This window comes from Daktulosphaira vitifoliae, unplaced genomic scaffold (genome assembly GCF_025091365.1).
Source record: "Daktulosphaira vitifoliae isolate Bord-2020 unplaced genomic scaffold, ASM2509136v1 Scaffold_339, whole genome shotgun sequence".
Taxonomy (NCBI): Eukaryota; Metazoa; Arthropoda; class Insecta; order Hemiptera; family Phylloxeridae; genus Daktulosphaira; species Daktulosphaira vitifoliae.
The window spans coordinates 2,176-13,973 of NW_026099904.1; the positions used below are offsets into that span (position 1 = coordinate 2,176).

At 34.1% G+C, this 11,798-nt stretch overlaps 2 protein-coding genes across 2 annotated transcripts; both read right to left on the bottom strand.

Moving 5' to 3' along the window:
• Positions 1-5,025: 5,025 nt before the first annotated feature.
• On the bottom strand, positions 5,026-6,177 carry LOC126909399 (uncharacterized). The gene has a single exon (XM_050691818.1). The coding sequence runs from the start codon at positions 6,175-6,177 to the stop codon at positions 5,026-5,028; it is 1,152 nt and encodes a 383-aa protein (XP_050547775.1).
• Positions 6,178-7,418: 1,241 nt separating this feature from the next.
• Positions 7,419-9,480, bottom strand: LOC126909398 (uncharacterized). Its single transcript, XM_050691817.1, has 2 exons — positions 8,498-9,480; positions 7,419-8,428 (listed from the first exon to the last, which is right to left on the bottom strand). The coding sequence occupies exons 1-2, from the start codon at positions 8,592-8,594 to the stop codon at positions 7,773-7,775; spliced, it is 753 nt and encodes a 250-aa protein (XP_050547774.1). The 5' UTR covers positions 8,595-9,480; the 3' UTR covers positions 7,419-7,772.
• Positions 9,481-11,798: the final 2,318 nt, after the last annotated feature.

Below are 11,798 nucleotides of genomic sequence, written 5' to 3' on the forward strand. Positions count from 1 at the left end.
ACTTTAAAAAAGTATAAAAAAATAAATACTATATAGTATTATTCTTGTATTTTTTAGAAAACATCATATTTTTATATTTCGTAGTTAAATTTTTAATTTTATAAATATTTAAATATTTACATGTTTGATATCGTATAATAAATACATGAAAATTCTATTTTTTACACAAACTTTAAAATATTAAAGAAAAATATACTACTCAACATTAGTAAGATATATTTTTAATAATAATAGTACTTTATTATCGCCCATAAGGATAAATAGAGTGTATAAAATTATAATAATAATTAGTCATGAAGATTTAATCCATAAACAAAAATAAAAATTACAGAAAAAAAATATTTAAAAATTGAATAATACTTTTTAATATATATAAATTAACATAGAAATGATTAAATTTCAAAAGATAATGATAGAAGTTTAGATTCGCAATTATAATTAAAATCGAATTTAATCTTAATATAAGCTCGTAACATACTCCATTTAAACCATAAGGACGATAAATGTGAAACGATTTGTGAAATATAATTGGAGATTTAGAGAAAAATAAAGAAACATACAACTAATTTAAAAAGTTCCGGTTATTCTACTATATTATATAAAAGTTTCTAAACAAAAAATAAATAATTATTTTCGCGACCATTACATAGTGATTAATGCTGTAAAACATATTGAAGATCAAGGAATGACGAATGAATTTTATATATTTGACATAGACCACTTAAAATAATAGATTGAATCACGTTTAGACGATTAATGAGGCGAAACTAGTCGAGGGATTCCATATTCCTAACTAGATCTTATAAGAGAGTAATGTAAAACTATTAAGCGATTGGTATCTTTGAAATTCCAACATTGTCTTTTTATAAATCCTAACATACGCATATTTTTATTATGAATATAATGATTGTGATTATTGATAATAGATTGGCTAATAGGTAACACCTAGATCCTTAATTGAAAAATATAAATAAACTAGTATTTGTTACGAATTTCCGAGATTTTCCCGTATATTTTGTATTAACAATATATATTCGTTTTATACTCGAAATGCACAGAAATAATACTTTTAAAATCCTTATACAATTATATTTTTTTTTTTGTTTAAGTTTTATAATTTTAAGTTAAACCAAAAAATTATATTCTTGAAAGTTCAAAATTTTTTTTTAAAATAACACTACACTCGACTTTTAAGATTCAGAAAAATCTCTTAAACTTGATGAAACAGTCTTTAATTTTACATAACTCTCATTAAACATCATTAAATCATTTCAGAAAAATTAAAAAAAAAAAATTAATACCATTTTTTTATCATTATTTCACTGTGTTATTATTGCTTAATTACTAATTATTAATTAACTCAAAAACCAAGTATGATAGAAAAGATTTAAAACCCGAATCAGAATCATGAAGAATTTCATAAACAATTCATGTAAAAATTGTAAACAATGAAGCCTGTAAAATTATAAAATAATTTAAGTATTAAATAAAGTTTTTTTTCATTTTTCTATAATTTTTTTTATCTTATATTGTTAGTGTTATAATTTGTAATAAATTAGAAAATAAAATTCTAGTAAGTTACCGGTATTTCACTTGAAGAAGCTTCAGTATTTGATGGTCCACTACTATTCGGAAAGCATAAAGTTGATACAATACAACTTGCAAACAGTAATATTTTAAATTGATAAATCATATTTTAATATTATCCGTTTTAAATTTAATGAATTTTAAATAGGTAAACGTTTAATAATATATTAATAATAAAATGAAAATTGTTAGCTTTTTATACAAAAAAAATATTATCTATAAAGACTATTTTAACTTTTATTTTATTATTTGTAATATTTTATGGTAAAAACAAATTTATTCTATTAATGTTATGTTTTAATGTTAGCAATATATGATTAATGTAACAATACATCATTGTATGTCAGTTTAAACAAATTAATTTTTTTAATTCATTCAGAAATAAATGCATAATTTTCTTAAAATTAGTATTGTTTACTTAGGAAATTATTTTTTAAAGCTTAAAATAATTACATTAACTTCACTTTTGATAAATAGGTGTCCTATTAACTAGTTGTCTTAATCCAATAATTTTAAATTTTAAAAGTATTTATTATTACATAAAAATAATTAAATTAAATTTGATAATAATCATATATCATAAATTTTGACTAGTTAAAACTATTAGCGTCATAATTTGAAAAAAAAATCCTTCGGTCTTGATTCTAAGATGAAATGAATAAATAAATATATATATTAAAATTATTTTATTAATTTTTGAAGAATTTAATCATGTAGGCTGCAAAATTTAATAATAAAATAATAATAATAGGCCAATAAACTTTTGAAAACTACCTGTAAAATCTACCATGATTTGTTTATTTTTTGTTTTTTTTTTGTGTGTGTTTGTAACTACTATTTCTCAGCACTCACTGGACTGATTTTTTTTTTTATTAAAATGCTTCATATTAAGTTTCTATTTAAAAATTAAATATCTCCACAATAGGAATATAGAATTAGTATTTATACTTAATTACGCAGAAATATCATATAAAATAAAACATTTTTAATCATCATAAACCAAAGTTTACTTTGTAGAACCAATTTGCGCTTATTCAAAACTGTAATTATATTTTTTCTTCAATTACCTCTTTTGTTTTGAGATTGTTACTAATTAAAAAACTAGTATTTACATTTAAAGAAATTAATTAAAAAATCAAAAATATTCCTTGCTTAGTCTCCGCAATGATTTCGTCTACTTATGCGTTGTTGAATTTCATTTTAACCTATATTTTTGTTATGTTTTCATACTCGATTTTTACTACTTAGAGGCGATAGAAAAAAAATAATTGTAGATATAAAATCAGCGCAATAAAATGATCTAGAAAAGTATATTTTGGGCCCTAATGAAAATTCCTTGTAGATCAATGTATTTATTCATAACTAACTTTTTTTTTTTTTTTATTAGCTTTCAATACAAAATGTTATTATAGCTTAACAATTAAATAAAATGAGAAAAAAAAATAAAAATAATAATAATAAAAAAAAATAATAATACAATTGATCGTAAGATCAACAAAATTACAGTAAACACCATTAAATAAAAAAACCAGCTGAATGAATGAAAGAAAGAACTAAAGATATTACATCGAGAGAAGTTGAGTTAAGAATAGTATAACAATTAATAGGAGAGATATTAAGATGAGATAAATTATTAAATAAAATAGAACGATTACTTTCAAATGCACAGCAGTCAAAAATTATATGAGGAAAGTCGCAGAGAACTTCATCGTCATGTTTGGGGTAGAAAGGAGAATTGTTAAGGGACATTTTGTACGCATGAAAAGTAAGGCGATTATGACCAAGTCTTAGTCGAGAAAAGGATAATATATGGAACCGGGAGAGAGGAAGTTTATGGAACCAAGGATGATTTGGAATAGTTGGTGAAATTGATTTGTGCCAAGCTGCGATGAGAGAGAAAGGAGAAGACCAATATTCTGGCCATGCTAGAAATATCGTCTTATTAAGGGATGAAATGAAGTCGGATGATGGAATATTGAGGGTTGGACGACGGCTAATGAATTTGGTAAGTTTGGATAAATGATCAGCCTCCTCATTACCAAAAAATTAGATTTTTGTATTAGCTAAGAAAAGATTATAAATTAACGATTTTATTTTAATAATAATAAAAGATCTGGATTTTTTGAATGAATTAGAAGAGAGAGAAGAAAGGACTGATAAAGAGTCAGTAATTATTAAAACATTAGAAATATTGAAGGATTTAATAAGCTCAAGGGCCGAAGAAATGGCATAACACTCAGTAGTAAAAGAACAAGATTGTGAAGGGAGAATATCTGAGAATTTAATATTAAGACTAGGAATAAAGAACGAGAAACCAGCGGAATTAGAGCTTACTGAACCATCAGTAAATATAAGACAATAATTGGAGAAATTAAAGAATAAGAACTCATTGAATAGATTATTAACAAAATGAATAGGGAGAGATTGTAATTGCTTTTTTGAGTAAGAAAGAAAGTGATGGATAAAATGAATAGGTGGGCAATAAATAAGAGCCAGGAAGGAGACATCATAAATAGGTAAACGATTTAAAGATGTGATTATCATATTAAGGTACGGAGTCAAAATCGAAGAGATTGAAGCAAGTAAAGGAAGAGTTTTGGGAACATAGCGCCAAACTGCGCATAGAGAATGAAAATTATAAAATATCGAGTTGGCAGAATAAGATAACTGTTTAGTAAGAAATTTACAAGTTAGGAGTCGAGAACGAACTTCGATGGGGGGACAAGCGCATTCCACTTCTAAACTTATATTTGGGGTAGAGTAAACGGCGCCTAAGATAGTACGTAAACAAGAAGTCATAAGGGAATTAAGTTTATTACGGTGCACGGTGGAGACAGAGGGATATAGAAAAGATCCATAATCTATTTTGGAACGTATAAGAGATTTAAATACAAGAAGAAGTGAAGAGGGGTGGGAGCCCCACCAAGTCCCCGCTATAGAACATAACAAATTAGACCAACGTGATAAAGTGGAAATCAGGTATTTAAAATGTGGCATCCAACGAAGTTTTTGGTCAAGCTTAAGGCCAAGGTAAGTGACACAATCATAGTAGGATAAAATAACATTATCAAGATAAATATTCGGAATTTGAAGAATGTGTTTTCTTGTGAAAACAATAGTTTTACTTTTTTCCGGAGCAGATTCAAAAAAAGATAACCGAAGTGACGTAGAGAGAGTTTGGAGAGCAATATTAATGTTAGAGACAGCAATCTCTATGATTTATGGGAAGAAAAAATGATAATGTCATCGGCGTAAAATAAACTCGAATGATTGTTGGATGATGAAAGAGCGATGCTTATATCTGCAGTATAAATGTTAAAAAGAATTGGACTGAGACAACTACCTTGAGGAAGTCCTCTATACGTAGTTCGATAACAGGTAGAACCAAATGGGGAGTTAAAATGGAGATTACGACAATGAAATAAAGAAAATATAAATTTACACATCCAAGCGTAGATCAACCGTTGAAGACTTGACGGTGTCGTTTTGTTTAGAACAATCAATCACGACTATAGGTCCACGTTTTTTGTAATTTATATAGTCCAATAAAGGATAGGGGTCTTTACGACCGTAATACATTGTCTGGAATTGTGCGTACGAGTTATAAAACGTTGTGTACTTGTTGTTGTCGAAATCGGCGTTTTGGTTCTCGTACGGGTATTCGTCAGCGTTCAGATACGCTTTGACGTTTCTCAATGAACAGTGATTGAAATCTCCGAGAACGTGTTCGTCCTCATTACCCATGGCAATAAGTAAATATCTAGGTTTTTCCACATTCGAATAGGTGCGCACCGACCACGTGTGATGAGTTGTCTGCGGTACCAACGGGTAAACGGCAACGTCCCAGTGTTGAAATTCTAACGGGAGCCATTTCTTGCTGTCCAGAATACACATCAGACCCAGTTCAGTTTTCACGCTGGGTTCAAAGTACTTTACTACCCATTTTATTTTCGATATTTTCACGTTGATTTGTTTTATCAATGTTGCAACTTGCGCTTTATCGTCTGTTGTTGTTGTTGTTGTCTGTGGAACCAATGATACGACAGTGCTGTCGGTACTCGATCTATTCAACACGAGAGTCTGAGTACAGTTTATCAGTGTGCGCCGATACCGTTCGAAAAATCCCATGCACATAGATAATGGACATTGCGCTACAAATTCAGTCCCATCGACGAAATCGTTGTTGTTGTGCAAAATTTGCGCGTATTTCCATCCGGCAGGTTGTAATCGTCGAATGTCGTTGGGTGTGAATGAACAATATCCCTTGATGGTTGTAGCCATACCAACGTATTTTATCTTGTCTACTTCTTTACCATTTACCTCAAATCTGATTTCATCGAATAGGTGCATGAGAAAATTTTGCCCCATAACCATTTCACCGGCTGTTCCAGCTGGTGGTTTTTCAAGTTTTCCTTCGATTTGCAAATAACTTTCGCACGGCACGGTGAATTTCTCCTTGTTGCGCACCTCGATACGGATTTCATCGTTGTGTTCGTACGAGTTGTTGTAACTCTGATGTTCCAGATAGTACTCGCGTTTTACACTGTCGTCTTGTTGACATTTTTCCAACACGTGCAAGTACTCGGCCATGATTGACTCGACAACCCAACGATTTTAAAAATTCAATATTTTTCTTTGTTAGTTGCTGCTGCGATAGCGTCGCACGATTATCCGGTTGCTCCGTCGTAGAGTATATGCCATCACTCAAATGATGGTGCACTACACTCCTGTTGAAACTCAGAGGCATTTAAAGAGTGTCAACACGTTTTTCCAGTATAAAGACACGGTCGTCGACTGAATAAAGTTCTCGAGCCAGTGCTTCCAAACGATAAATTGTGGTTGAACTGTTGTTGTTGTTGCTGTTATCACTGTTTATCAGCTGACAGCTGTTGACGGATGTTTGAAGGAGTAGTAATAGTTGCACGACTGTGACTAGTATGCACAAAAATAATCCAATTTGTGAGGAATCAAACTGTTTTATACGGTCCCATAACGTCATCGTACTTTCATCCATCCTGTTTGATGTGTAAACGCACTGTTAATTTTTCACCTCTTAGGTTGACACGTTGACCGTCCTGATCGAGCAATGCGATTCGAATCGTGTTCAATACGTTTGTGTTTAACGGATAGTAAACTACTTGTCTGGGACACTCGATAATCCGGTAGCCCGGTGGTACGTTTGGAAAGAATTCGTGCAATGTATGCGATTGACGTCCTCCGTGGTACGAACCAACAATTATATTGCAGTCGACTCGTATGCATGTAACCTTTGTTATAGATAACGGGAAATCCGACGTGTGTTCCATTTTCGGTGTCAATACACGAGGTCGGAACCCTAGTATACGACCGATTGATTGCGGGTGTGTAAAATCTATGGGGTGATCGCATTTGATTATGCTTCGCATAGTGTTGCGGTCGGCTGTAAAAGAGATAACGTTTCGATCACCCAACCTTTTGTCACCGATTTCTCTGCTGTTTTCCTTGAGTAAACCAACCGTTGGCAACAATGGATCATCAAAATCTATTTGTTGTTGTTGCACACTGTACTTATACTCTTCTCCGTTGTACTTGTCCGTGATTCGTTTCTGTAAATCTTCAAATTCGTACGATCCCGTCGGTAGTGTTATCACCATAATTGGTTTGTCAACAGTGCCGAAAATGAATTTGTTACAATCCTCGTCAATATTAGGTATAGTGTTCCACGTATGCAAGCTCAATAACCCAATTTTACATTTTTCACCAACATCGATGGGTGGATTGAATGTACATTGCAATTCAGATCCCACACCGGTTAACGTTACCGTTGTTGTCATGTTGTTGTTGTTGTTCGATTAAAAATTCCAAACACAAGTGACCACAATTTACCTCGTCGAAGTTTTGACATCTACTATAGTTGTGCACGATTGTACATCCTTTAAAGTATCGTTGCAGTTCCAACGGTGGTGGTAAATTACCAAAACTGTCAAAATACGTAACACGTTTACCGCGTTTACTATAAGCTACCCAATGCGTGCCAGGGTTAGTGGAAAGATCCAAGTTCACTACAGCCATTTCGGTCATTTTCGGTCCCGACTTAGGTAATGTGTCACGACAAAACACGCCACGAAACACTTTATGGTCGAACGCTCGACTACCGAAATTTGCAATTTCAACATCGTACAAGGCACGATCGGGTAGCTGCGAAATTAGTTTTTTGTTTTTTTCGTCTGATTTTTTCGAATCATCTTTTTCGTACTCGTCGTCAATTTGAAACCAGACCCCGATTTGTATGGTTGCAAGTAAAATCCTTTACCCATGCTTATCGCTGTATTGCCTTTACGGCTAAGTTCGGTAGCCATCTTGACCACATTTGCAGCACCGCCGGCTAAAGCTCCCAACGCCGACAGTCCGGCAAATATAGGTATAAGCGGTAGTACACCGCCTTTAGTTTTTGGAACGTTTATGGTACGGGGCAGTGGAATTTTTTTCTTTCTCACCACACGTCGTGCCGCCTTCAACGATTGTTTTGCCACACTCAGTAAATCCATTTGTTGGGCATTTTTATCGAGTTTGGCCGCATGCACAACTCGTTTGAAACCCATACCGAGTTTACGTTTCAATTTCATCGCGTTGGTCACACTCCAAGCTGCGACTCGTTCAGGCAATTTAGCGTCTTTGGCCAACACTCGTTCCCAAGCCTGATGTTCCAACACTTTGTCCGCTTTATGACGGTCTTCGAGATTCTTGTATTTACTATAAATTATATCGTGATTGCGGCAAGCAGCATCAAGCGGGTTCACCCCAATATCACCTCGTTTTAATCTCTTTTCTAACCGTGTTCCAGGACCCGCAAATTGATAACCTAAATGATAAACATTTAAAATAATGATAAAACTATTTGCGAGGAATTATTTTGAATAATTACACACACCTGGAATGTGGGCTTCGAATGGTAATTTGTTGATTACAGTATTCAATATCCCTGCACCTCGTTTTCCACGTTGTCTCTGTTTAACCATTATTTTCATATTGACAGTTATTGTTCGATGACGTGCGATGCGTTTCAAAAAACAGACTCTCACGCTACCTATCGTGAATTTTGAAAAAAGTAGTGAGATTGCACCTAGTAAACACGGTAAACTATTGCCAAATACAATACGTGCATTGATTTGCGGACCGTCAAATTGTGGAAAAACAAACTTGATGTTTACTCTATTGACCGATATCAACGGACTTCGATTTGAAAATGTTTACGTTTACTCGAAATCGTTGCATCAGTGCAAGTATCAACTACTCGTGGATGTTTTACGCGGCGTCCAAGGAGTGCAGTTGTTTACCTATGAAAACGGCGACGATGTACCGTCGGTGGACAACATCCTGCCCAATTCGGTTTTTATATTCGACGATGTTGTCATGGAAAAACAAAATGTAATGTGTGATTATTTCGCGCGAGGACGACACAGGCAAGTTGATGTTTTTTTTCTCTCCCAAACACTGTCGCGCATACAAAAACAAATGTTACGTGACAACACAAATGTGGTGGTGTTGTTCCGGCAGGATGAAGTTAATCTACGACACGCGTACGATGAATACGTGTGTTGCGATATGAAATTTGGAGAATTCAAAGAGTTTTGCAAAGAGTGTTGGAACAAGGATCGGTACGGATTCGCAGTGATTTGTTTGGACTTTGCGCGAGACGACGGCCGATACAGATACAAGTTTGACACATTTGTTACAATATGAGTGCCGATAAGGAAACATTGCTGAAACTGTTGACTGAAGCCCGGGAAAATGTTCGAAAAAAGTACACAGAATTGCGTCGTGGAGAAGCGGATTCGTTGACTCGCGTAAAACGTCAGTTGGCGCCAATCATTGAACCATTAGATAAAATTGCGTCACAGCAACAGCAACAACAGCAAACACAACAGCAAAAACAACAACAATTACAGCAAACTATCAAGAGTTTAAACGATGATATATACACTGTGGAACACGATGACGGGTTTTTCCATCAGTACATGTATCAATGGTCAATGAACCCCAACAGAGATAAAATGTATGGACCAAAGGTATCACCAGATGGAACAATGACATTAGGTGAAGCCGACAATATCTTTCTCAATAGAGGAACAATTAATGTTTTAGATGAAAAATTCCCTCTGACTATGGGTCTTGTGGATTTACTGTTTTCGAAAAACCCTGGAGTTTACTCCGAATCGGATTTGCATGCGTACAAAACGATTCTCGGCAAAACCGGTGTGCATTTAAATAAAGACGGAACATTGAAAAAAGGAGGTCAAAAGTATGTAAACGCCATTAAACCATTGTTAGATAACGGTGATGGTGGTAACCCAAACAATTCCTTACCGTTGTTTGAAAGCAGCAGCAGCAACATCAGTGACACATCCATTATCGGTGCGGGTCTACAATTGAGATTGAACAACAAGAAAAAAGATTACGTTTACTGGGACGACCCCAACGAGCTCGTGGAACGTTTACGTTTATTGATATCAGCCCGGTCGGCTGGCAACACTGGAGTTTCACCGGAAATCGTTTCTATATTGGAAGAGGATATATAAGAGGAAGTCGATGGATTTTCAAAATACGCGTGGGCCGTCCCGTTGAAAAATAAAACGGCCAACGAAGTTACCGCAGCCATGAACGGAATACTGAAACATGGTCGTCATCCTAAGCTTTTGCAAACGGACAATGGTAAAGAATTTTACAATAAACAATTTCAAAAACTGATGTCACAATACGCAATTAATCATTACTCTACTTATTTCACGATGAAAGCGTGTCTAGTGGAACGTTTTAACCGCACGCTGAAAAACGCAATGTGGCGTGACTTAAGTGCACGTGGCTCGTACAAATGGGTGAATCGGTTGTCTGCGCTGTTGCACGACTACAATAACGTGCGTAAACATAGAAAAATCGGTATGACACCGGTGTAAGCGGTGAAAAACCCAGACCTGGTTCGGTTCAAGTTGCGTCAAATACCAGATAATTTACCGGTAAAATTCCGTGTGGGAGACAAGGTGCGGATAAGTGTACATAAATCAGTGTTTGATAAGGGTTACTTACCAAACTGGAGCACCGAACTGTTTACCGTAGTTAAGGTTAGGCAAACAGTACCGCCAACATACTATCTAGAAGACTATCAGGGAAATCCAATACGTGGTTTGTTTTACACCGAAGAGCTGAACAAGACCAGTTATCCGGACATGTATTTAGTCGAACGAGTGTTGCGAACACGAGGAGACCAGTGCTTCGTTAAATGGTTAGGATTTGGTCCAGAGCACAATTCATGGATACCCAAAACCAATATCTCACCTCAATGATTGTCGATATACAAGGTATTGTGGCAGCCGACCGACCGTTTTTGGTTAAGGAACTGACTGTCATTGCCATAGACTGTACTTCATTCGCTCATTGGATGTTTAAACATCCAAAATGTATCGAGGGCGATGCTAAAACAAACTTTTGGTTAAAAAAATACCTACATGGAATGGATACTCGTTGCGGTGACGTTGAATACAATGAGTTGCCGAGAATCATGAAACTGTTGCGGTGCGAGACCATTTACGTGAAAGGAGCTGTGAAAAAGCGAGTAGTGGAAAAGTACATACCGGGACAACGTATAGTCAACGTCGAGGATTTGGACTGCCCACCGCTGTACAATTTAAGTTGTGTTACAAAAATGTGTTGTATCCGACACATGAACAACCCGACAGTGTGTAGTTTATACAAGGCAATCTGCTTAAAACAATGGATGAATTATAATATGTAACATTATTGTCAAAAAATGATTTTGCAATATTCTCATTTGTATTCGTACAATAATTATATTTTCCCTAAATAAAATGTATATTAATGATTATAGTAAAATAAATAAATATTTCTAAATTACGTGTAGTATTTACTATAGGTTATTAATACCTATTGTAAAATAATCTATCTGGTATTATCGAAATANTTTACTATAGGTTATTAATACCTATTGTAAAATAATCTATCTGGTATTATCGAAATAAATAGAGGGTAATTACTTTAATTAATTAAGTATTTATTATAATATCAATTCTAACTTACATTTATTTACAATTCAATTCATTAAAATATTACATTAAAAAATCAATTCTTGACGATAGTTTTTTTTTACAATGATAAGAACTTAAAAACTATAGGTCTTCCGGTGGTGGTATAGCATAATGCCCGTGGGCCAACGTGTC

Excerpts from the sequence above, each read along its gene's own strand:
- LOC126909398 (XM_050691817.1), bottom strand. The coding sequence starts at position 8,594 with ATGAAAATAATGGTTAAACAGAGACAACGTGGAAAACGAGGTGCAGGG. Across the intron at positions 8,429-8,497 it reads ATTCGAAGCCCACATTCCAG|GTTATCAATTTGCGGGTCCT; the intron begins GTGTGTGTAATT and ends TTTATCATTTAG.
- LOC126909399 (XM_050691818.1), bottom strand. The coding sequence starts at position 6,177 with ATGGCCGAGTACTTGCACGTGTTGGAAAAATGTCAACAAGACGACAGT.